The sequence below is a fragment of the Ursus arctos genome, unplaced genomic scaffold (genome assembly GCF_023065955.2).
Source record: "Ursus arctos isolate Adak ecotype North America unplaced genomic scaffold, UrsArc2.0 scaffold_8, whole genome shotgun sequence".
NCBI lineage: Eukaryota > Metazoa > Chordata > Mammalia > Carnivora > Ursidae > Ursus > Ursus arctos.
In genome coordinates this window covers 56,284,273-56,310,651 of record NW_026623100.1, presented here as the reverse complement: position 1 = coordinate 56,310,651, position 26,379 = coordinate 56,284,273, and the positions used below count along the sequence as shown (strand labels likewise).

Genomic DNA, 26,379 nt, shown 5'->3' with positions numbered 1-26,379 from the left:
AATTAGGGACTAGGTTGGCAACAGTTTCCAAAGGAGAAGCTCTTATTGGAGAGAAACCATCATGCCGACTTGTTTTATTGTTTGTTTCACAGTAAAATGATCCAGTCTCACCAGCCTTCGTATTAGAAGGAGCAAAGCCATCATGGAGTGTAGACTTTTGTCTGTTTAAAAACATGTATCAAGTTAATGGATTCATGACTTCCTCCATTTCATGACTTCAAGGGTTTTGTGAGGAGACCTGAAAAATTGTAATTTTGAATAATATAAAGACTGTGATTCTGGAGACCTCGGTTTCTGTCCGACCGGTTTAGTCTTCTGTGTTTGTTGACAGTGACCTGACTCACTGAAATGTGCTACGTAATGACTTTATGTTTGTGAAGAGCTAAGTACTCTGATGTTTTGATTTTTTTTTTTTAAGCAAATATTTTGAGGCAGAAATAATGTATCGTGTCCTTTGTTAGGTCTCATTGCCCAGGGAAAAGATCACCTCCAAGAACCTTGCCTACGACACAAAGAGTCGCTACTTTCACAAACTGCTGGTCTCTTTTCTGGTTGTTGGGTCACAGGTGGCTCACCATTCTGAGTTTGCAAATTAAGTGCATCTTGATAAATTAGGTTAAAAGTGGGAGAACGTTCAGGCTGAGAACGTCAATTCAGCTCTCAGCAGGTGCAAGTTGAAAGTGCCTTTTTGCAAAAAGCCACCACCAGCTCTGCACCTGCTCCTTGGAGAAGGAACCAGGTATCAGAAGGGCTGCCCCAGGAGAAAGGACTTAAAATCATAAGCAGGATGTGGCTGTTTCCTCTCTAATAGGGGCATGCTTGTGCCTTCTCAATTACACCTAACCTAACTGGAGGCCTCATGTGAGGGGGCCAGAGAATGTGCGATAGTTAAATACCTGTGAGGGTACCTTATTACTTAGATTCTATCAAACAAACCCAAGTGGAGGAAATATGCAAACATTACTGTTTCACCTAATACTTTAATCTTTTCCTTGAGGTCATGTTGCAGATGGAGAGTAAAATGACAATAAACGTGACCGCTAATGAAGATGGGGAAAGTGTTGAAAGGGTCTGGTTGAACAGAAAAAGAATGCTGGAAAACCATGGGATAGAAATGCAGCTGGGAAGTTAAGGCAGACACTCGGTGCTCCAGGGAAACTGGTTTCCTCTTCTACTTGGTGAGTTGTCTTGTGTTTCCCCCACGAAGTGCAGAGGTTGTTTCAGGCCATCGGATGATAGAATTGCAACAACTCCAAACCAGGTGGGGCAGTCATTGACGTACTTGGGAGAGGAAGTCATTTCAGGGCTATAGTTCTAGGAGAAATGAAAGTTATTCTGTGCAAGTGTTTGACTTTGAAGGGGGGAAGGGTGGTTGACAGCAGGACAGGAACTGCTGTGTACATTTCCTCTTCCTGTTTCCTTAACTGACGTCCCCAGGCAACTCTCCTTGGCGGGGGGAGTGTTCTCCACTGCCCTCTTTTTAGCCTCCTTCCCCTTGTTTACATGGCACCTGCAGCAAGGAAACTCCGTCCAACAGGGATGGGACTGGGGCTACAAGAGTTTGCTACAGACTGTGTTAATGTAAGGGTTAGGAGATTCACAGAAATGAGTTTTGAGAGGCTGGCACCAGCGTTGACTTAGAAATTCTGATCTCACATGTTCATTTTTCCTAAAACTGAAGGGGCCTGTTTCTGGAATCTCAAACCTTTGGGCAAAGGTCCAAATTGCAGAGTGGATGGAAATCATCTCTTATTTTAAAGGCTCACGTACACTTTAGAGAAGCAATTTTTCTAGCCCTGGACTTAAGTAAAATATTATTATTCTCTTACACTTTTGTTTATTACTATAAACAAGCAACTTCATTTTAACATTTACTCTTTATTGTGTCGCATGAAGTACCTACGTAATGCAAGTATGTACTGTACTAAAATACCTATATTTCCAAATAACATTATATGGTGTAGCCCACAGTCTCTGCAGAAGCATCGTGAGTAACCTGTGCCTTTATGCTTTACAATCCATTGTTGAGTGCTGTGAAAAGTATGCTAACAGACGAAGGAAAAGAAATAAAGCTAAGTATGAATACACTTTTCCAAACATATACAGACGCAGCTTACAATGGAACCCAATGGAAACAAGTCAAATGACAACATTTGATGTAATATCTATAAAATGTAGACTCTGCAATAAAAAGCCAAAGGCACATAAAAATATATTTTAACTTTAAAAATAACTTAGTTACAGTAATACTTTGCTCGTGTCTTACCAACATGTAGCCGACGGTCAAAATTTCACGAGATAGATATAATATGTAGGGATATATAAGAGCTACGAGAAAATCCCCCGAACCCATCAAGTTGTTCAAATGTGAAAACAGAGAACAGTTTAAACACTGAAGAATTTGCTACGGTGAGCCCAAATAATGTAACATAGAAAAGAGTCTAGAAAAAAGGCTTAGGTGTTAAATAAATTCTGACTTCTTCTTGCTCAGAAAACGCTGGAGTTCTGTCAAGTTCTTTAACGTGACTTGTGCAGCCCTTCGTAGCTAGTGCCAATCCCGGCCGAGCCAGAGTTCTTACGTGCCCGGAAACAAAAAAGGTGAGCTGAACATAAGCAATACCCGCCGAAAATGGGTTCGGACTGACTCACTTCCTTTCTGCCAGGACGGTTGTTTTTTTGTTTTGTTTTGTTTTTTTCCCTAATTGTTTTTGCAAACAGGGCATAACAGGTACAAAAAATATTTCGTAGGAACCTTAGTTTAGAAAACCCATCACACACAACTGCACACATAGCCAGCGAAGCTCTTCTCTTCGACTGTGGTTTAGTTTTTATTTTTTGATACCTTTTACCCCAAAGGACAAGAGTGGGCGGTGTCTGTTACTTATTTTTATCCATGACATTCAGCACCTCATCCAAAAAGGAGGGCCCCAGGTCGAGCTGCAGGGACAGGAGGGACCCCGTGAGGTCAGAGAGGGACTCCTCCGACTTCGTCTTCTCCTTGACGAGCTGGCACGGGGCAGGGTGGTCAAACAGGTCCTCGGCCGGCCAGTCGGGGTACTGTTCGGAGAGGCTGGAGGAGTGGCTGTCCCTGCCCTGGCTGGACTGCGACGCGGAGCCGCTGGAGCCCCACGAGACGTCCCCCTGGTGGCCCGTCCCGTTCTCCAACAGGCTGCTCTTCTCCGGGGCCTTCTCCTCCACGACGGGCTCACAGCTAAGCCGGGGCAGCCTGGCCGGCCCAAAGGACTCCTGTTTGGAATTAAACGTCACGGGCGACAGCAAGGGCAGCATGAGCGCCTGGGACCCTCCGATGGTCGGGAGGGAGATGGCGTTTTTGAGCACCGGGGAGGGCGTTTCGGTGAACATGGAGTCGGAGGTGCTGTTGGCCCGCAAGAACTCGCTGTGCCCCGGGAACGGGCCCAGGCGCGCCTTCTCCGGGTTCCCGGGCAGCAGCTCGTAGTTCCCCTGCAGGAAGGAGATGTCGCCGAACACGTCGTGCTGGCCCTCTTTGCCGATGTGAATGGTGTGGCGGAAGTCTCCGAGGGGAGGGCTGATCATATCGGGGGACAAAATGTCCCTCAGTTTGAATTTCTTGCCTTTCTTGTTATTGGCAGCTTTTAGGTAAATTGGGGTTTTGGCTGGCATTTTGGAATTGGAGAATGTCTACTTTGCGACAGGGAAAAGGGCCACTTTCTTCACAGCTGTTCTGTTTCCGAAAAGCCTCTTCTGATAGGATCTGTCACATCATTTTTTTTTCTCAAGTAGCTTCCAGAAGTGGTCTCTGAAATGAGCTGGGGTTTAAGAGGCCTTCCTGAAGTTACAGCCAAGTGCGGTGTCCTGGAGAGCCAGGCATATCATCCAACCCCTTCCACGATGGGGAGAAACCTGGAAAGGAAACCAAAGCAGGTTATAGTTAGCTGGCCCTGCGGGGGTCACTGGGGCCTGCCTTTTCCACAAGAGCCTATATATAATGGCAGGCCCAGTTCCATCCAGAGCCAAGCCTGATTTTGTCTTCTCCCTCCATCAAGTGGGATAAAAACTTTAATCTTCGGGTCTTTCACTAGGGGTCCACTAATCTTAGTCTTATTTCAGGGGGAGAAAAGAAAAAAAGGAAAGAAAGAGATGAGAAACCTCATACCTATGACGTCAGCACTTTCTAAATATGGCCATGGACACAATTTTCTGCACATGTCTAAGATTTTAGATTTTTCCTCTATTATAAGAACTGCTGTCAGCACATGACCAGAGTGATTTCAGCTCCTTAGATACAAGAGGATTTGCTTTAAAATGTGTTTTCTCTTTTGTTTGGTGTTCATACTAGCAAGACTGATAGTATTTTGTTGTTGAGTTCCGTGTCCAAATAAAATTAATGCAACATAGTGAATAGTCCTATAAAAGCAAAGGGACTGGAAATATTTACTAAGTGACACTGGTCAACAAAATCTTAGCAAACTGCATTCGCACACATTAGAAAACAGGGATTTGGTCATCAAAAAATAAATCGCCCTTTCTCAGTCACCTCCAGCCAGTAAGAGAGCTGTAAGAGCCAGAAGAGCTGTAGCTGGAATCAGGTTGTGGCACAGAGAGCAAGGCTGTCAAGGGTTTCAAGACTTGAGGCATTCTGAGATGGAAGGAAAAGAACTAAACTGCTTCTTTTCACAGAAAAAAAAGTGTGATCACCTATAACAGGCTGGGTCTTCACTTGGGAATACTTCTGAAACATTTACTGATAAAGCTCAAATCCTCTCCCTCGAGTGGAAGGAACCCCAAGGAAACCTCCATGATGTGGCTCCTTGTGTTAATGCCTTTGTGGGCAAAGCCTAAGACCTTCTTCTAACCTACAGAATATGGCAAAGAGGATGGGATGGCCCCCCTTGGTTAGGTTATATTATGAAAGAGTCCATCTTAGCAGACTGAGAAAGACTCCTTCAACGGCCTTGAAAAGGTAAGCTGCCGCGCTGAGGGAGGGCCGATGGAGATGAATTCTGCCAATAACCTGAGGGAACTGGCAAAGTGATCCCCCCCCCAGTTGAGCCTCTGATGAGACCGCAGCCCTGACAGCTGGCTCACAGCCTGATGAGACCCTGGAGCAAAGCCCTGCCTGCACTCCCAACCCACAGAAACTGTGGGACAATTACTAGATGGTGGTGTGAGCCACCAAGCTTGTGGTCGTGTGTTACCAGCATGGAAAACTCACACACCCCCCTTGCACATGCTAAGCTAGGTGGTGTGGGGCTCCAGGTTCTCATCTTACAGAAGAGAAACTCTTCATCTCTTAAGAATAACCCTCTAACTCTTCAATCACATCAGCTGATGTGGGGAAGGTAAAACCTTTCCCACTGCAGGAATTCCTGAAATGGCTCGGTGAGACCTCTCCCATCGGGCACCCCTCCCACTGGCAGCAGAGCAAATAAATAAATAAATAAGTAAATACTCCAAGGGCTGAGTTGGGTGGTGGCTTGAAGAGAGCCAGCCACATGTGCTTTGTAGCAGCCGGAGGCCGTACGTATCTGCTGCATACTTCTTTCCTTTTGGCGAGAGTTTTAAATTCATTTCCCCGTGGCAGGTGGAAGGCACTGTGCCCTGGCACCCACTGGCGAGGTACCAACTAGCTCTGTTTGGGAACTGGCTTGCACCCAGGCTCGACAAGGCAGGGAGCAATGAGCTGGAGAGGCCCACCGTGCCCTGGCTTTGTGTGTGGGGAGGAGGCCCAGACAGCACGAGGGGATTTGCACCCGGAGTTAGCTGACCTTGAAGCTGCCACCTGGGACCACACACTTGCCATCTCTCCCTCTCTTCAGTCCCGACTAAGGCCCTGGCTCCAACAAGCTCCCCGAGGTGCTGCTGTTATGGCCACACAAGGGTGTCCCGAGGTTCTGCTTCCCACTTGAGGTGAGGATCCCAAGGAAACACTGTGTCACTCACAGAGGGGCTTGATACCGAAGAAGGGGACACTGTGTGTGTAAGAAGCCAGGCTGGTGGGTCCAGATGTTCTCTCAATTTTCACTCGAATTTGAGTCTGGTGGCAGTCACCAATGTTACAAATCTAAAGTCTTGGATCCCAACATCAGAACTTCCTGGTAAGGGTCTAACACCCCAGGGCCCCTGTCACCCAGGGTAGCGGGCGTTGCCTTCCTGCGCTTCTGGGCACAGCGTGGTGGACGAGAGCCTGCAGGAGCCGCCGGGGCGCCGAGCCCACAGAAGGTGGGAGACAGCCCCGAGGGACAGCTGCCCACTGGCGCGGTGTCCTCAGCACACACGGCCAGGAGGACAGCTGCCATGGAAAGATACAGTGTGTCCACCACAACTCAGGGGCAAGCGAGGGCTGCCCGTGGTCAGCTGGTGGAGTCAGGGTCATGCGAGGCCAGAAACCGAGGCAGAGCACTTCAAACTATGCAGAAAAATACCAAGAAGACGCAGCCAAGCGAACGGGTCGCCGCCCTGCTGACGGGATCCCGCACCATCGCCCTGCACTGGAACAAGGACGGCGTGAGCTGGGGACAAGGGAAACGCTTGCACCCGGAAGGCTCAGGTGAGGAACGCCTAGCCCTCCCTCCCTGGCCACGGCCACGACCACGGCCACTGCCACGGGCACTGCAAGCCCCTCGCCAGAGGCTAGCTCGGCCTGGTCAAAGCTGGGTTTTAGGTCAGTGGCATGGACACAAAGGTGGGAAGGAGGCAACAAAAAGTAAGGAAAGGGTTGGTGAGTGAGGGCCACAGAAGCTGCGGGCAGTGGGACGGGAGTGGGAGAGAGAGAAGATACCGTAAAAGGCCTTTTCCTTTCTATAAATATTTACACAGTGTTTACTGCCTGACAGGGACGTAGGCTTCCAGGACTTTGCAAACAATAATTTGTATTGAATTTTTACCATGTGCCAGTGCTACGAGCTCCCAAATACACTGGAAATTGTTTTTTGGGTTTTTTTTTTTTTAAGGAATTTTGGACGAAAATGTCAGTTTTACAACTTTAGATGAGTAGCTATTTGCGACGGAATGCTGGGGAAATGGGGCTCTGACCCCATGCCCCTATCTTCTCCGTCCTTCTCCAGCTCAGGGGCACCCACGCTTCATCCCGCAGATCACTATCTGGTGAGGAGCCTGTCTTACACTGGCTGCTTCCTCCCCTCCTTTTCGGGTACTCTGGGCTCCCGGGCTTCTCGCCGATGTACGTCCATGGCCCCTTTCCCTTCCCGGCCGGACTATTCTCTCCGCATCTCCTCTGCCCTCGCTAGTACGGAAACCGAAGGGCGGTTTCCTCAGCGGTCACAAAGCAGCGGGGCCCGGGGAGGGCACGCTCGCGCCCCTGGGAGCCACCAGTGGGCGTCACTGACGGCATCTCTGTGTTCCGGGCACGGTTCCAACGCAGCCCCTGCACCAGAGCCCACCAGGCTGCTACCGTTAGGAGCCCCATTTTACAAATGAGGCTCTGCGGTACGGACGATGGGTCTTGAGTCCCTCTGCCAAGGCTACGTGGCTCCGAGGCTCCGAGCCGAGCGGCCGGGCTCCAGAGTTGAAGGTCTCGACGCTGAGTGAGCATACTTGCCGGGAGTTCCGTCGGCGGCCCAGTTAGGAAGGGGGTGCATCCCAGAGCCTGCTGAAGATACAAATGTGTGCTAACACCCTGGGCTGATGAGGGGGAGGTCAGGCCCTGCATACACCGTGGTGGGAGCCCCAAAGGACCCCAGCTGGGTGGCAGGTGGTTTGACAGTATCTATCAAGACTGCAAGGCCCGTGCCTTCGACACCAGAATTCCACTGGCAGAGATTTACCCGGTTTACCCATGTGGGAAATAATACCTGCACAAGACCGTCCACGCAGGAACTTCCAACGGTCTGGAGCTGGAATGACCTAACTGTCCACTGACAGAGGACGGGTTACACTGAATTAAGGCGCACCCCGTACAAATGAATATCACACAGGTCTTAGAAAGGACGAAGCAGTTCCTTGTATGCCGATATAGAAAGAGCTCAAAGATCTCTATCTTCGAGGGGAAAACAGGTGCCGAAGTATACAGACACACTTGTCTGGGCTGGCAGGTCTGTAAAACCTCTCCACAAGCTACACAGGAAGCTAAGCATGGGGCCGCCCACGGGGCGAAGTGGACGGAATACGACAGACGAGGGCGGGCGAGAAACTTCTCACTGTATATCCTTTTATGATTTTGGGTTTTTGAACCATGTGAATGAATTAGCAATTAGCTATTTAAAAAAAAAGGAAAAAAAAGTGCTGCTTAGGGCTGAGGCTGCACGTTGGAGCGAATTTTATATACAGGTCCCAGAAAGCCTACTGCGTCTGGCCAACTGGACCCTAACGCAAATGTTTCTGTGGCGATTGTGTTCAAAAGCCAAAATCTAGGGGTGCCTGGGTGGCTCAGTCGTTAAGCGTCTGCCTTCGGCTCAGGGTGTGATCCCAGCGTTGCGGGATCGAGCCCCACATCAGGCTCCTCTGCTATGAGCCTGCTTCTTCCTCTCCCACTCCCCCTGCCTGTGTTCCCTCTCTCGTTGGCTGTCTATCTCTCTGTCAAATAAATAAATAAAATCTTAAAAAAAAAAAACCAAAAAAACAAAAGCCAAAATCTAGGGTGGTGGCATGTGGGTGAGACCTCATGAGAGGGCTGACCCTGTCTCGCCGGGGCGTGGCCCAGGGACAAACCACCCCCTCCTGCAGGGACCAGGCAGTCGCGTTCAAGAGGCAGCACCAATGTTATCTGGCAGAATGGAAAAGATCTCACAAGAAAAGGTTTTTAGTCAGAAAGAAATGAGAAGAGGCAAGAGACATAAGGATGCAGCCAGTGTCCATGTGGAAGGAGGATGGGCAGGAAGAGGCCTGGGGCTTGGGCATACGGTTCCTGTCCAGACGGCGGCTAGCGACACAGACACTGCTCTACGACGGGATGGTTCTACATGCCCAACCCGAAACCCCATCCCTGCTCACCATTTTCAGAAAAGGAGACCTGGGCTCCGGGAGGCTGCTGGCAGCTGACCGGTGGGGCAGTCGGCAGAGCATGGGCGAATCCCAGGGGGAGAGCCTGAGTCAGGCTGACACTGGAGAGGCTTTGCCCTCTGCCCAGAAGGAAGTGGGATCGCTTGGGAGGGGATGTAGGATGGGGTGGGAGAGAGGAAGGAGGGGCTTACAGGCCGGATGTGAACTACTCCACCAGGACTGGGGAGCAGGCCCTCTGGGTGTTCCATAGGCCAAATGAAGAGAACTGCTAGCCTTTTTCTATCAGGCAAGACTCTACCAACCATCGTGACCCCCTGGTACAGGACCACCCACAGGATGCTGCCCCCCCACACCTGGGGGCTCTCCCGGCTCTCCAGCTTTCTTGTATTGCCATCATTCCCCTACTCCCACCGTCTTCCTCAAATCCAAAGACAGAAAGTCAGAGGGAAGGAAGGCAGGAAGGCAAGAAAGAAAAAGAGCAGAAAACAGAAAGAAATCTTCCCATGTGGAGCCTTTTCTCAAAAACCCTCCTCTTGACCCTGAAATCTCAACTCTCCACGATCGCTAATCCCTACCTGTGCGCTCTTGGGTCACTATTTGCTCCTCTTTCTCCCCTTCGATGACACTTGAGATAATATTCATCTGGGAAATTAGATCCCTTAGAAAACGAAGGTCCCAGTCCCTGGGCACTGGAAGAGGATAGATTCGCCAACGAAAGGGGTCAACTCCCTGGTCAGTGGCTTGTCACCCTCTATCAAGGTGAGAGAGAACGTCCGGCAGATGTGGCCGCACACAGCCCAGCTGCAAATGCACAGGCCCCAGCTTCCAGGGATTTATGAGAAATCCAAGGGTTCCAGGATTCAATAGGGCTTGAGGGGAAGTTAAAGTCACGGTTTTGATAAGAACGGCCAAGTGTCGGGGCGTCCTTCCAGCACTAGGCTAGCCCATTTCATTTTCCGGTGACTGAATGAAGCATAAGTGATAGTGTTAGTAAGAGAAATCATCGCAGCAGGGATAAGTCAATGGAAAACAAAAACAAAAAACAAAAACCCCGAAGCAGCCCTTTGATTCATTTCCTTACCATCCTTTTGGTAAATAGAATGATGCCAAAAAGACCAAAGCAGGGCAGTGGCCAGGAGGTGGGCAAAGACAGGGTTCATTAAGAAGTGACACATGAACGAATCAGTTCCTGAATCACTTGAGAGTTGACGGGACTGGCAACTCATCTGAAAAGAACAAAGAGCTTTAGATTTTAAAAATCCCATTTATTTTAAGAAAGGAAATGTTTGGTTAGTCCACTAATTATTTTTAGAGTAATTCTTGGTGGAGAGAGAGGGTAAAAAAGTTCTTGCATCCTACGAAACAGGTTGCAATGTTAATTTGAAACACACACGTATAAAAACAGGGGCAGGTGGGGGGTGGGGAAACCATCCCGAGGGACCTTCGGGCTTTTTCCTTTCTTCTGCTTTCGGGAAGTCAGTGTGCGCGGACTTCCCCTTGCTTGCTTCATTGTCACATCCTTCAAGGACATCCTAGCTTCTGATCACTTTTCACCCTGCCTCCCTTCTTCCTAGCATCCAGACCCAGCACTGCTGCACCACCCGGGCCCCAAGCAGAAATATGAAACAGGTCCTCCTTCAAGCCAGAACCATCAGTCCCAGGGACGGATGATAACCAGTTAAGAACCTCTCCAACCCCAGCCATCTTCAGGGCACTTCTCTCTGCCGCCAACAAGAAGATAACACTACTGTGATAAGTCCCAGAAAACTGTATTTGACCCTGGACTCCATTCATTGATTGATAAAAATATCTATTTATTTATTTGAGAGAGAGAGAGAGAGAGAGCAGGGGGGAGGGCCAAAGGGAGAGGGAGAGAGGGTCCCAAGCAGACTCTGAGCGAAGTGCGGAGCCCAACGCGGGGCTGGATCTCCTGACCCTGAGATCACGACCCGAGCTGAAACCAAGAGTTGGACACTCAGCCGACTGAGCCACCCAGGTGCCCCATGGACTCCACACTTTAGAAGGGATAAGCGTTACCTGAAACATGTTCCTGTATGTTCTGAGGAGTCCAACAGGGAGACAAAGAACTTGGTCATGACATGTGAGAAGCTGAAGGAGGGGAGCAGCTGAACAAAAACTCCAGACGGAGGGAAAACAGATCTTTAGGAATCTGAAGGATTCATTTAACTGTAATAGAAAAGGGATTAATTTGTTCTCTGAGGCCCTAGGATTACTGGGCAGAAGCTACAAGGACCTAGATTTTGGAAAAGACAGTTTTCTCAAAGATGGAGTAGGTGGCTGGGGGTGTGTGATCGAGGTCTGGGGACGTCCCAGGGAGCAGCCCTGATCCCAGGCCTCCTCGGTGGTGCATGGCAGGTCCCTGCTCCTTCTCAGTCTCCTACCCAGGGATACTATTACTGCCAATTTCCTCATGACCTCCTGTCACATTCGCCTGTGAAAACGCTCCTGGACTTTAGCTAGAAGACTTTCCATTTGAAGATGGCCATGTTTTTACTAATCTAGGGATGACAAGCCAACCTCCTGGATCAGAAACACTAAAATATTACCACAGTGTGGGCACTCATGCCAGTCCTTTCGCAAACCTCCGTAGGAGGGCTTCTCTGAATCAGACAAAGAATGTGAAATTCATGGGAAAAAAGTCATAGTATTAGAAGCTTCACATTGAACTTCAATCAAAATCTAAGACAGAAAAAAAAAAAAATGTAAGCAGAGGAACACCCAATGAATGGCATCCTGAAGAGATGCTTTTCATATTTTTATTCTATTTACTCCACCCATGAGAAGATAAGAAGATGCCGTTTCTATTTTTAGATTCTTATCCTCTCCCGTATCATCCAAACTGAGGACAACACAGCTCTCCGCTGCAAGGCTGGGGCACTCCACGAGCTCCAGCCCCAGCGGCTCAGCTCTCGTGCAAAGGGCCTCACAGCCAGACTGAGCAGACTCTATTTTACGGACCCACTCAAAAAGCCTGATGCATTTCACCTTCGCTTATTTATAAATGGACTTCCCGTTTATGATTCAGCAACAGCTTGTATTTATTTTTCTTTTATGACCTGCTTTGTAGAAACCCACAAAATACCATATGGGAGACTCACTGCTAACTCGTGTACACACCTCACATTTATAGCATCTAATTGTACTAGTTGAAAGATTTTTTAGAAGCCAAATTGGGAGACGGCACCTCCACCTCGAAAGTCCCCACTTTTGAAGATGGGCCATTACACACCCTGTCTCCCTATTAAAATCCGTTACTGGGGAGGACGCAACATGGACATGGATCCCTGGGTGCTGTAGCAAGGCAGGAGGAGGACAGGTTCTCCTGACTCACTCATCACAGCTAGTTTTGCATGGGGCCCAGTCTCAGGGCTGGAAGGACCAAGGCAGCACTCTAGTTTGGGGGATGCGAATCACATGACCCCATTACCGTGAACTACTCGCGTGCTTCCATAACTAATGGATCCCACCTGATCTGCAAAGCTGCAACGACATTATCAATACAGAAAGAGAATTTGGCCCCCAAAGGTTAGGTCCCTTGATTACTCTATTTCTCTAATAGGGTAAAAGGACAGATATGGGATTTTCCACGTTATTCTCCCAACCTACTCCAGCCCTTGATAATCATTCATTCTCATTGGATGGGCTGACACATGGCTTCTCCGCCTCATACCAGCACTGGGTATATTTGGAAGCGGCAGTGGCCATTCCATTCTCCACCCACTTTCAAGGCAGGCTCCCCTGTGTTATTTGTACAGAAATATCTGTACACAAATATTTGTTCAATAAATGAATGAACGTCCCCTCAGACCAGGCTGAGAGCTCTTCTACGGACACAAACGGGCTCTTCTCTTTTTGCCTCCCACTACACACAGCACGCAGGGAACATCAAGCCAAGAAGGTTTTAAATCCATAACCCCTGCGACCCCTTCCATCATGAGGGATGAGTTGGTTTGCTCCCGAGTGCCAAGCCCCAGTCCAAGTCTCCAGGGGCTCCGCAAGGAAGTGGCAAGTTTGAAATGCCTGTTTCTCTGGAGAATTTACACTTGTGACTATGAATGGCTAACAGGTGAGTGTTTGCCCTGGGCCAGGCGGGCACTACAACACACCTCTTAGGAAACAATCTTAGATTAAGCCCGTATCTCAGGTCAATCAGCCAAAGCCGTGGAGGAGCCAGGATTTCAGCCACCACCGGACTCCACAGTCTGTGCTCTTACTTGCTGCTGGATGGCTAACGTGACAACTGGCACGCAAGTGAGTTTAGAATGGAGTGGCCACTGCAGGCTACCTGCCTCCAGGTCTGACAGGACAAAGAAGAAACCACACACTATCTCAACATCAATGAGAGGCAGAGAGGGTAACTGCACCTTGTTAGGAAACAAGAATGAATAAAATGGTCCTAGACACCAGCTGAAAGAATTTTGTCAAAAAGAATCTCAAAAGGAATTTGACTTGATGTAAAAGAAAAGCCAAAAGATTAAAATTTTGCAGTTATAAAAGCCCCCTGAGGCTGGAGGAGAAAAACAAACATCCTGTTCTAGAAAACAGCGTTCATTTCAGTGCCGTTAACTCTTCCCAGAGGAAGCACGTGCACCGGCCACCACACGGCTTTCGCTGGGGACAATGGCTCCCTTCCCTCACTGGGGACGCTTCACTTCCCCCGCAACTTTCTGAAACTAAGAACCCTGTGTTCCTTACATGGAATGTCCTCCCACCTTCTTACCATCAACCCCTCCTTATAACATCCCCCAAGATCCGCTTTAGTCACTTCCTTCCCAGAGAAAATTCCCTCAGTCACCTCACGTAATCCAGGCTCAGTATTGCACTCGCAGAGGCTTTCTGAGGACTCTAACGAGGCTATTATTTGTTATTTTTGTTTTCTGATTATTTTGTTTCTGTTATTTTGTTTTGTGATTTTATGTCCCGCATCTCCAGGTAGGGGCTAAGCTCAGTAAGAAGGAGGTAGGCAACCGTGCCATGAGTAAGAGCCACTGCGGATACAAATCTCCTCTTTATGATGGATTCCCGACAGCCTCCTTCTGGGCAATGAACACCAGAGGCCCTCAAATGTTACTGAAGAAACCCTTTTAGTTTTCCCTCTGTCCATCCCTTAGTCCCTGCGTCTGCAGGTTATATTCAGTGGGCCAAATCCAGACATTGGCCTGTTTGTGTAAATAAAGTTTTATTAGAACACATGTATGCCCATTCTTTTATATGTTGTCTCCAGCTCAGTAGTTCTCCACTGAGGGTGATTTCACACCCCCACCCAGGCGACATTTGGCAATGTCCAGAGATGTTTTTGATTCTCATGACTGGGGGTGGTGGCGCTACTGGCATTTAGTGGGTGGGGCTCGGGGAAATGCTAAACATTCTACAATGCACAGAACAGCCCCCACAACAAAGAATTATCTGGCTCCAATTCTCAGTAGTGCTGGGGTTGGGAAACCCTGGTAGAGCTGCTTTCACATGACAAGGTCAGAGCCGAGTAGCTGTGGACAGGCTATGTGGCCCTCTAGGTCTAAGATATGAACTGACCCTTTACAGAAAAAGTCTGAGCCCCTGCCTTAGCTATGGCATTTCCACAGGGTTCGATGGTTGTTGTTCATCCCCCAAACCTTAACAATCCCCCTGCAATGACAACCCTGCCTGTGGCTTCAACTATCCCCTCCAACAATAACTTCCAAATCAGTGTCTTCAGCCCACACATAACATAGTCTCAAGTTACTACTCAAGATAGCTCTGCAGACCACGGCCAGTGGATGAAAAGATGAGTAAAGAAATCAAGAGTGAGCTACTAGAAACTTTTGACATTGCCGTAACCATCGAGGACAGGACCAGTGGCTTTTTCTCCTTGGATGGGCTATTGACACGTTTGGGAGCTGGGTGTGGGCCCGAGGTACTCGTGCACACTGCTAGTACCAGTCTACAGTGGATTGGAAATTCTAAAGCAGACATGAAGAAAACACCGCTCCTGCACAGACAGCATCGGACTTTTACCCCCCAGTCTTTTGAGACTTCAGCTGGCTCCCCCCAGGCACTTCCTGTTGAACTTGTTCCACACGAATGTGCCACCTTTCTCTGCCTCCCTAGCACAAGCCTCCCGTACTTTCCTCTCGGTAAATGGCAGGAAGTCACCCAAATCCAAAACGCGGCTCTTACCCCCAACTTCTTCCCCTGCCTCATTCTCCACATCAAGGCCCACTGCTGTCGCCCCTGATTAACCCCAAGGCCTCAGCCTTTCCTAGGCCTCCAGATCGCTCTCCTGCACGAGAGCATTTGCTTCCCCACCTGTCTCCCTGCCTCCAACCTCATCTCCTCGAGTGAGCCAGCTACAATGCCCAAGTGACCGTGTCACTCTTGGTCTTCAAAGGCTGGCCCACCCTTTTAGCCTGGACATAAAACTCGTGTGAGGCCCACTTTAGCGGTCAGGGTCCTGCCCACTCTTGCAGCTAATATTTCCTGCCAGCCCCCCCAAGACCTCTTACTCCGAGCCTCTACTGTACCTTGTTTATCCCTCAAACCCACCAGCTATCACACTTGGCTGCAATCACTACTGGGTCTCCCACTGGGCTGCCTTCTGCGGAGACAACTAGATTTAATTCATAGTTGGCACTGAACAAATGTTTGTTGAATGAATGTACAAATGAGATTGCCTTGACTTCCTTCCCTGCCTGTCCTGTTGAAAATGCAAGATGGAGTTTTTCTAGGACCCCTATGGGGAAAAAAAAATAAATAAAATCATTGAACGACAGAGCTGTGGCCTCTTGTGGCAAAGGCTTTCTTTCCTTTTTCCATCTGTAAGACATTTTAACCTTTCTCTATCCACACAGGGTAAGATCTTACAGGCTAGCCATGCAAGCTCCTGTAATTCTACAGGCTCTTACAGATCTTTGGGATTAAGGCAGAGAATATTTGTCATCGTGCTATTTGAAAGGGAAAGGGCTTCTATCCTCGACTGCAACGTGCAAATAGCGTCTCAGAGAGACAGGCAAGACTCAAGAATAAATTGACAATACATTCCCCTGACTGCAGACTCGCTAGTTTTATTTAAGTCAATCTTAAAGAATGAGGCCCTGGAGAAACAATGAGCTCGCTCTCCAGACCTTTCCTTTCAAAAGGAAATGGGTTAAGGGGAAATTTGGATTATTTGGCCCAAGAGGTACAAAGAAACCTCTAGAAACTGTAATGGACATTCTACAGAAAATGGCTGCTTTGAATAGCAATGTGGGACCAGCACAGGGCAGGTACTTAAGAAAAACGCCTATCGAATGAAGGAACATATTGGCAAACACAACAGTAGACAGAGCTCTCACTGCGGTTCTAGGCCTTAGGGGAGAAGACACCTGGGCTAAAACTTGGAGCTGGGCTCGCAGGCTCCTTGCAGAACTCCTTGCAGAACTCCGGACACACGTGGGTGCCAGTTGCCTTCTGCGTAAATGGACATAATTACCCCAAACCCGCTTCTCTTAAAGGTGCTTATAAGAGCTGAGAGCTATGCAAACACCAAGCATCATCTTTACACCAAACTAAAAACCAGAGCATCTCCTAGATTCAACATGCAGGAAGGAAGCATTCTATTGACAAAATAACGACTTTCACTTTCTCCTTCATTGTCTGTAGCGGTCATCAAGAAAATGGTCGTGTCCGCTGTGTGAACCTTCTGCACAACTGCAACTCCCACCTCCAGCTTGCTCAGAGGACGCCAACTTCCCCTACAAATGTACACGCATCCTTTCTCTCCAGGTACAATTCTCCCAGCCTTGAGAGCGAAGGGGACTTCTTGGGAGTTGGGCAAATTACAATCAACCGTTATTGATCACGTAAAGAAAAATGTGAGGGCCTCTAGTTATTTTCTTAAATATCTGGTACGCTGTCAGGTGAGAGGGAATCTCTATGGTCCCAGGGACAGAAGGAGCCATGTGATAAAAGTTCATGGCGAGGCCAGGTGGGGCCGTGTCTGAGGAAGAAGTCTAGGACAACTTGAGTTAATCAGCTTGAAGAAAGGGAGAGGCTTTCCCGCTGAGTCTGAGTTCCCAAGTGGGGATTCCAGAGGGGAGGGAGAGAGGAAGCATTCCTGCCTGGGGAAGTTAGGGTACGTACCCTCTAGGCCAGGCCCCTGAGAGGAGCCGTCCCTGGCAAGTGCATGCAAGCTACGGACACGCAGAGATGATCTAATCATAGACCTGGGTGTAAGATTTATCTATCCTTAGTATTACAAGTACCTTATGATGGTGGTTCTTCACCCCGTGTCCCCCGGAACGCTCAGAGCTCAAGGAAGTCACCTCTGGTCACTGGTGAAGGGAAGGGAGGCTGAGAAAAGTAGGGCCAACTTCCCTACCCGTTCCTTCCTCCTCTTCCACTAAAAAAATTCTAAAATCTGTTCGTAGACTGGGTTTATATTTCTTTCTTTGCTTTGGCTAGGAAAAAAAAAAGTTTGAAAGAGAACTGGGCCAAGAAGGGGGACTTGTTTTCTGTCTCTCAACTCTTAGGGCCTTAGTTTTATCTTGTCAGAATGAGGGAGGAGGGCCGAAATAAGGATCCTTCTATCTGTGAAATGTTAGGGTCTGTGATTCTACCTCTGCAGAAGCATCTAGTTCCCAGGGAATTCTAAGGAAAAAATGGAATATTTTTTAATGAAGTTAAGAGCATCCTTAGAATCAAAATATTGGTTACCAGCTTATAAAACGTTCATCTTTTCCCATCCTTCCTAGTACCAAATTAAAGGTACAAAGCAATGCCAGTAATTTTCTCCGGGAGCCTCAGTTTGCTCATCTGCACAGTGGGGACAGTAACAGTATCTTCTTAGGAGACAACACACGTCAAGGGCTTGACAAAGTTCTGTTAGGCAATGAGCTGACTAATCAGTGGAAGAGGCAACTATTACTAATTATTCCAAGAAACCAGAGCTGCATAAGTAACAACAGGCCAGAAGTTCCCTGGTAGGATTTTTCTCCAACCTTATTTCTTTTAAACCTTGGGATTTGGCCACATGCATAAACTGATTGTTTTAAATTGTGTGAAAAAAACCCCACATGTTCTGGTTCCAAGCGTAATTCCTCATTCTGAAAAAAAAACTGGAGTTGGAAAGAAGTCACCCTTTCCCTCCCCGCACTGCCCCGGGGACATGTCGGCAGCGCCCCACCCCACCTGTCCCACAGGGGAGCCCACGGCTGAAGGCTTCGCCACGAGAAGACAGAACAAAACCCACCCATGAACAGAAACTTAGACTAAAATTACATGAAGCCAAAAAATCAACATTACTGTGGAAGACCCTTCACTCTGAAGCCATCTGAGGGCAAGAAAGACAGTTTGGAGCTATGACAGGCACGCACGCGGCTTGAGGGGATGGACTGAGAGGTCACCTGCCTTCATCCAGCCCCTGGCTAGTCACTCGCATCCACCGACAGCTGCCCAGCCGAGAAGACGAGCAGCAAGGTCTGGGGCTGGCTTGTGGGCTCCTTACCTCTAGAACCGAAAGGACCGGAGGTGGCCTCCCTTTGAACGTGCGTGTTCTGTCGCCTGGGAAACAGTAACGTTCCTAGGGCAGGATTTGAACAAGCTGCTAAGTGAACCTGACCTCTGGCCCGACAACACTGAGAGAAGACGGTGCCAGAGGCAGAATCATGCCACAGGCTGGGGCTAGATTGTCTGCTTTTCCGTTAGGTTCTGTTGTTAAAAAAAGATGAAAGCTGCTATAAACGAGCTTCCGCCCTACCTTCAGGGAGCCAGCAGGCTGGCTAGGTAGCCAGGAGGGTCAGTAACTGATCACTTAAATGAAGTGTCACAACACAAGGTTAAGACACTGCGGAACTGCCGCGGATACAAGGGGGAGGAAGAGTCAGAGAATGACAGTACTCTACAGCCCGAAAAGCATCCATCTGCTTCCTCTGCACCCCCATCCCTCCCCTTCCATGGCTTCACAGATGAGGGGGCAGAGCCTACCCAGAGAAGGGCTGGGGTTTGCCTTGTGACACAGCTGGCCAGTCGAGCCTCGTCTCCTGCTGTGTTAAAATCAACGTTAGATGCCTGAACTGACCCTTGGCAGAAAAAAAAAAAAAAGAAAGAAAGAAAGAAAAAAGAAAAACTCCAAAAAATTAAAAAATAAATAAATAAATAAAAAGGGTAAGAAATCAAATACATCCTGAAATGGCAAAGCCACATTAAACCAAAAATGCCTTGTTTAAAAAATGTGTGCAGCCTAAATGATTGTAATGAATTTGAACAGAACAGGTCTTTTTCAACTAAACACACAGCGATTTATCATTGGCATGATGTGTCCACAAATATGACCTTCGAGTTGTCACCAGAACATGACAGATTCCCGAGTGTGTAAGCTGTCTAAATAGAGGCCTGACTTTGAAGTTCTCTGCCCTGCACGCTGGCTCAGGCTGCCTCGCTGCAGATCCGCACTGGTCTGTTTTTTCACCCAGGGTTTTACAATATTAGCAGTAAGAGAGCTATGCTGATAAGTGTCACTGCTCCGGGCTCACTGGACTCTGCAGCTAGAGGTGATCTAGCACCAAACGCCTCATCGAAGAGATGAGAAAAAGACCCTGGAGTCCATTCATCTGGATCAAAGCTAAGGCCAGACCCTGCTGCTGCACGTCGAGTACCTCTGTGATTGTTCTCATCAGTCTTGCACTAATTTGATCAAATAGCAGAATGACAGGTGTGCTCACACCTTCCGGTGTGTCCTTGTGGCTGGCTCTAACCCTGTGGTTCTCTAAAAAGTCCTTGGGTTCCTTCAGCTCTGCAGGGCAGACTGCGGTGTGTGGCTTCTGCCTCTGGCTCGATGGCTCCCAGAGTGTGTTTCCTGCCCGACTAAACCTGCCAGCTGCTCTGTGGGCTAATGATTTCAGAGACTCTGGACACCGTCTCCCTGTGGAGATTCACTAAACACAGTGACATATTAAATGCTCTGAAAAGTCCTGCAGAAAGGGACCTTAATCAAGCTAGTTTCCCAAAGAATCCTTTCCTGATGCTATTCCTATCTCGGGGTACGAGGTAGGTGGTGCTGTCCTAGCTAACTGCAGACTGTTATCACTGCAACATGGTGTAACAAAGAACCGAAGCCTAGAAGGTGAATAATGACTTTTTCAAATATGCAAACAAAACTGAAATCACTGAAAATCAGGTTCTTTTAATTTCAAATCTGAGACTCGAGGAGGATTCTACTATTAATCCATGACTTGGGCAAGCAACAAGGATTCAACATATACTATTTTGGAATGCACCAGCTTCCAAGTTTGCCTGGCTATTCAGAAACAGAGAACTTTTAAAATATCAATATCATGATTCATATTATAAAACTGTGGTTTCATTTTAAAAATGGCTTTTCCACCAGAGGTACTGTTGAACTCAGACCATCATCATGAGACACTGGTGAACTTGGCATTGAAGAAATGTATCAAGGCCAAGGAAGGCTATTTTTTTTTTTTTTTTTTGGTAGGGAAAGAAACATACCCAACTGTTGCTGTAAAACTATTTGGCTACTTATATTATTTATTCTGGTTTGTGGGGTGCTGTTTCCTTTTGTAACCTTTAAAAGAGTGGGGCAGGAGAAGGGCAGATTCCAAATGGAGGCAGACAACTGGAAGGCTACTGCTCCTGGTTTTGAGGCAACCTGAGTTATTTCGAGCTATGCTTTCTAGAACCCCTACTTGGGTCTGAGCAGCCTCCCCCAGCTACTCACAATCCCGTAAGTCCAAGGCAGCGGAGGCCAGGCTGCCCCCCCCCCAGGTTATCCAGGGCACCTCTAGTGGGTTTCCCAAGCCCCCTTCCTCTCTCTGTCACACCAGAAGCTTATCTGGCAGGGCCCCAGGCATGTGTAGAACTTGGAACTGTTAATGCCACCCGACTTCCGCCAAGGACAGAACCTTCCTGCCCAGCTTACTGGTGGCTCCTGCCTCTTGCTTAGCCCCTCCTGAAGCAGTGTCCTTACGAAACATGTATTAAACGTCCACTGGGTGCCACGGGATTGAAGGGCCCGGCACTGTGGGTGTGGTCACTGGCCTGAAGGAGGTGACCATCCAGACTGGTTATGGGACACTGGAACCCCTGGCTTCTCAGAACTTCAACGCGAGGATGTGGTCCACCTTAAGCTCCACTTCATCCTGGGCTCGTTCCTGGATGTCTCGGGCTTTTCTTTCCCCTTTTCACTTCTGAATCCTACATTTTCACGTGGCACATCTGTTCATTTATGGTATAAATTAAATGCTCAGGTTAACTCTTAGCACTTTGATGATGGATCCACTGCAGGAGAAGACTGTTGCCATACCAGTGAGACCATCTTCAAAACTGAAATCGTTCACATGGTATCCCCAAGGCTGGCAATTACTGCCAGCTTCCTTTGAATATGGAGCACTACGAAAGGAGTTCCAAAACCCTCACAAGAGTCATATGGAACAGCCTCCCCGCCGCTCCTCCCTAGTGGTGGGGGTGTGGTGTTCAGTACAAGCTCAACTAGACCTGAATTCAAACCTGATTCTGCTACTTACTCAGCTGTGTGACCTTGGCCAAATTACCAAACCTTTCTGAGGCTGTGCTCTCATCCGGAAAATAAGAACAATACTATCTACCTCAAAGGGTAGTTATGGATATTAAACAAGAGAGCCAGTATTAGGCACCTAGGAAAAAAATACAAGCAACAATGAAAGCATCAACCTTTTGTTGTGCTTACTCTGGACTGGGCACTGTTCGGAATGCATCACTTTTTTTTTTTTTTTAACTCATTTCATTCTCAGAGTTAATATTATTATCCCTATTTTATCATTGCTAAGCTGTGGTATGCAGGCTAAGTAATTTGCTCAAAGTCTCATAGGTATTAAGTGCCAGAGCAAGGCTATGAGCCCAGGGCAGCCTCAGAGAGGCTTCTTAACCTCAGGGCTTTTTCCCCATCGCCCTACCCCGGAGAGGTGCTGACACTCAGGCGGGATTAGCCACTCCTGCATGCCAATTACATTGCATAGGCATATTTAGGTTTGCTCCTTTCAGTGTAATTTTGGGCAAGTATAAAACAGGTCTGCCCTCAGCTTCCACATCTGTAAAATGGGGATATGACCAGTTTTCCTCCACGGCATGATTGCTAGAAATAAGTGAGTTACATCGAGGTAAAGGGCCGAGAAGATTGCTTGGCATTCAGGACAGGCTCCATGTAGGAAGTACCTTTATCATCCTAAGTCCTGAACAAGTGATATATTAGCAGAATTCTTGGACTTCAGTGCTTGCTAAAGGAGATTTTGTATCTGGCTGAATCTACCAGTTTCAAATGACTATCCTTGTTCTCTGGCAAACATGCTGCATTTAAAAATAGACTGAAGTTCTTCTTCAATCAATGAATAATCAGGTTCGCAGGATTCTGGCTAGAAAGAATTAGGCCAGGCTGAAATGAAATTGGACCAAAAATAAGAATTTTAATAATTAAAAAGAAAACATCAGAGGGGTCTTTCTGGAGGGTCTCTTCAGGTTATGAACTGTACTTCACGCACTGGATAAACACCGTGGCTACTGGGCACAGAGCTGGTGAAAAATTGATGGCCTGGTAAAAATTTGGGGGTGATATGGGTTAAAACAACTTTGTCCCCACTGCTGTTGAATACCACGAATTCTAGAAGCAAAAAAGGGCAGCTTTTGTGAGCATGCTGGACATAAAACAAAACACCACATTAAAGGAAAAGCTGGACAGCAGACAGACAAACCAGCGCATGTGAGCACTTCCGCGATAATTTTTAGGGCTTTGTATTTACTCTTCTTGCACATTTATATTTACAATGAAAAGAAAAATAAAGTGCAACACTCATTACTTTAGCTGTCTTTACATGTTAAGTTCAGATAGAAAACAGAATTTCCCTGCTCAGATTGGGAGGGAAGGGGGAGCTCATCTTATTTCATGTCTGTAGCCGCTGCCACGGCCACAGCGCCGTGTTCCAATCATGGAATTCATAATGTAAATCTCTTGCAGATGATACCACTGGAAAACAGAAACTGCCATGGACCCAGAAACACTTCCAAATTTCTGTAAAGTTCTTATCTGCGAGCCCAGAGGCTGGTACTCAAGTGTCGCGTTCAGTGAGCGAGGCCCATTGGGAAATCGACATTCTTTGGGAGACTTAATGAAGAACTTTCCACCATTCCTCGACTATACAAATACGCCCAATCCCTGATTCCACATGTGACAATGCTGAACATTTCACAGCTGCCCCAACTCATCTCCTGAGTGTTTAAATCTCTTCGGAAAAGGGTTCGTGTCACACACCTACAGTCTAGCTGATTCTTGAACTGCCAATCAGGGCTCATACAAATTACAGGTGGTGTCAAAGACCTCTAGAAGTGTCCAGAAAAAAGGAGAAGTTGCGTTTCTTGGTTGTTACATGCAAGATCTTTTCTAAGTTAGAACATTACAGGAGTCTTTTAAATTGCCTTTGAGATACCCCTGGGGCATCATCACAGCTTCCCGTGGAGCCTTTTGTCTCCCTATGATGTGAAGGGGAAGTCTCCAAGACTGGCTTTGCTATTCAAATACGGACATCTGCTGCACCCTTAATTTCTTGTTCTTTCTAAAAGGCAGCACCCCCAAGAAACTCTTGAATATTGTGAGGCCTAAAAGTTGGGGGTTGGGAGGAAATCTTTGTCTCCCTAACACAGTCATCAATTCCCTCACCCTTCCCAGCACCTCCCTCCCTAGAACCCCCCCCCCACACACACCCTCAGTATACACAAGCAGCGACTCCCCCAAATATACCACGGCTGGAAGGATTCATGTTGCAATACCCTCCTGACATTCCTATTCCCGCCCTCATTTTAATTCACTCACTTTTTTTTTTTTTTTAAACAAAATGTAATTACTTGACTGTCAGCCTGGGCTGCACTCTGGGGCTTTTACTCTTTTCAACACAGCTGCGCTCCGGGCTTTGATGCTGCTGTCCACGCAGCTTGTCCCAGCCACAGCCTGGCTCTCGGTAATTCAACATTCAAGTGCATATTTATTTTTAAACTGACCTCTCCTAGACTGTACAGTATAAAGGAGGTCCTGCCAAAAAATATGCTACTTTCTATTTATAAGATGAAACACATGCCTCCCAAAGTCGAGAGGGGGATGGAGTACAATAATTCATAACAAAAAAATGACTGGCCAGATCCATTCGTCCTCACATGTCTGATACTCGTCTGTGTCAAGACAGTTTCAAGGAGAAAAAAAATCTTGAAAACGCTTCAGCTGTTCAGAAACCACAGTAAAACAAAACAAGACAAAACAAAAAAAACCCATTATAAACTGCCAGATCTGCAGGTTGGAGCTCCAGCCACAATGCCCTCTGTCAAGGGAGGAGAGGGCACCCGGCGGGTACTGCCACCGCAGATCCGCACGGTGCACCCATGTGCGGCCCTGGTGCCAACCCATGATGGGAGGGGAGCGGTAGCCATGTGCGGTTTGTTCTCGGATGGAAAAATGCAATACGCGCCCAGAATGGCTGTCAATAGCTCGGAGGGTGCAGCGTAGCCGTGCAGCTCCACCCTGAAAAGTGGTGGGCACAAATGGTGGAGCTCTGCGTCCTGGTCATGCCACCCGAACCCCTCCCGGTTTGCTTTATGGTCTCCCTTGGTCCTTTGGACACCAGCTGGGAAGGCGATGTTCTCGGTATCCCCGCTCCCTAAGCGTTTCCAAGCCTAGTACCCGGCGCACGCCGGAAGCGGCCACTACCGCGGATCGGACAGACTCACAAGCAAAGAGGAAGGAGCCCTGGGCAGGCAGCAACTCACCAGCCACCCCGACGAACCCAGCCGCTGCCCCACGGCGGGACGCCCCACACGGACGCCTCCCGAGGGCACACGCCGTCCCGGTCCGTTACCCGCAGATTCAGCCGGCTCGGCCGCGCGGCACCTCACAGCACTATCCACTCCGAGTCGGCGTGAAGGCCCCCAAGGCCGCGGGTCTCCAGGCTCCGCCCGCGCTCCAGCCCCGCCGCTGGGCTCCTTAAACCGCTCCGGCCACACTCGGGAGGGAAGGTGCGAGCCAGACTGAGCGCGCAGCGACGGGACGCTGAGCCTGAACCTGTGAAGGGCGGGGCCGCTGGGGGCGGGGCCGACGGCGCAGGGGGCGGGCCTGGGCGGGCCGGAGGGTGCGCGCGGCCCCGAAGACCCACCCCGCCGCGGTACCTGTGCCCGGGCCGGGCAGAGCGGGCGGGGGTCAGCCGCTACAGCGCCTGCGGGCCCCCAGAGTACAATGGGCACCCATCGTTACCGCCCTGGCGCCACCTTTAGGGATGCGGCTTTGATCCGAGCCGCAGCGTTCAGCTCCCTCGGCACAAAGAGAGGTCGCGGGAGACACTCGGTTCAAAGAGGGACGCCGGGGTGCTAGCGCCTTGGGTGCCTGAGGACAAAGGGACTCCGCCCGCACCCGGACACCTGCACTAAACCTCTTGCGCCCACCTCTCCTGGTCCCAACAAGCCGATCTAGCCCGGCGAGGCTCGGGCGCCGCGGACGGGTGACTCTCGAGGAAGGCGGCCACCTGACCGCGCCGACCCTGCCCCGGGTCCCCCAGCCACTCGTGGCCCCGGCTCAGGGGAAAGGTCGTGTTTTGTCAGTTTCCAGCTCGCTCCCTTTGGAGCTGCTGCCAAAACCCGGAGAGTGGATTTGGTGCACTGGAGACGCCCGGGGCTGCGAGCCGAGCGAGTGGGCACGCGAACAGCCGACGCTGCAGGTTTTTCCAGTCCAGGGGGAGGTGTTTCCTCTCCCGCGGGGTCCCTAACGAGACTTGCCTGAAGCTGGGGCAGGCGGGTGGCGGCGGTCCCCGACGCGCGACGAGGCGCAAGTGGCGCAGCTGCGGGCCCGGGAGCCTAAAATTCCGTCCTTGGAGGCACCTGCGCCCGCCGGTCATTCCCGCGACCGCCGGGGCACGCCCCGCCCCTCCGCCCGGAGGCCCAGCTTGGACCCGGTTAATTAATTTTCTTAATCCGTCTCCGTCTCTTCCTTCTCGAGTCCTCCGCCTGGGTTAATGAGTAGGCGACAGGAAAGGGCGGCGTTTTCCGGCTGCGAGGTCCCAGCCTGCACGGTCGGCCTGGGGAGGCGGCTGGAACCCCGGGGCGGGGGGGCGGGGGGGAGTCGGGCGCTCCGGGCCTGGCCCGGGCCCTGGGACTCTCGGGTTGGACGGAAATCCTGGCACAAAGCAGATACCCTGCGGAGGACCTTGACTTTCCCCAGCGCCATCAGCTTCAGGTCCTCACCGCAACGCCCCCCGGGTCTGAAACCTTCAGGAGGCACAATGAGCCGGCGTTGTAAGCCTCGGCTGACGTTAAGGTGAAGTGAAAAGGAAAAAGGAAACGCACACAACTGCTCTGGAGAGCAGAAGACTTGGGTGGAGTGGTAAAACCCTCAAAGAAAATACTAGTTGGCAGGTCAAATGGACGTCAGGCTGAAGTCAAATA

The 26,379-nt window shown here is 49.3% G+C and overlaps 1 protein-coding gene across 2 annotated transcripts; it reads right to left on the bottom strand.

Annotated features, from left to right (window-relative positions):
• Nucleotides 1-1,862: 1,862 nt before the first annotated feature.
• CDC42EP3 (CDC42 effector protein 3) lies at nucleotides 1,863-26,011 on the bottom strand. 2 transcript variants are annotated; one of them, XM_026479086.4, is made up of 2 exons: nucleotides 25,384-26,011; nucleotides 1,863-3,882 (listed from the first exon to the last, which is right to left on the bottom strand). In XM_026479086.4, exon 2 carries the CDS (start codon nucleotides 3,640-3,642, stop codon nucleotides 2,878-2,880), a length of 765 nt encoding a protein of 254 aa, XP_026334871.1. In that variant the 5' UTR covers nucleotides 3,643-3,882; nucleotides 25,384-26,011; the 3' UTR covers nucleotides 1,863-2,877. The 2 variants fall into 2 exon arrangements, with proteins under 2 accessions (XP_026334871.1, XP_026334866.1); XM_026479081.4 differs by lacking the exon at nucleotides 25,384-26,011 and adding an exon at nucleotides 24,715-25,021.
• Nucleotides 26,012-26,379: the final 368 nt, after the last annotated feature.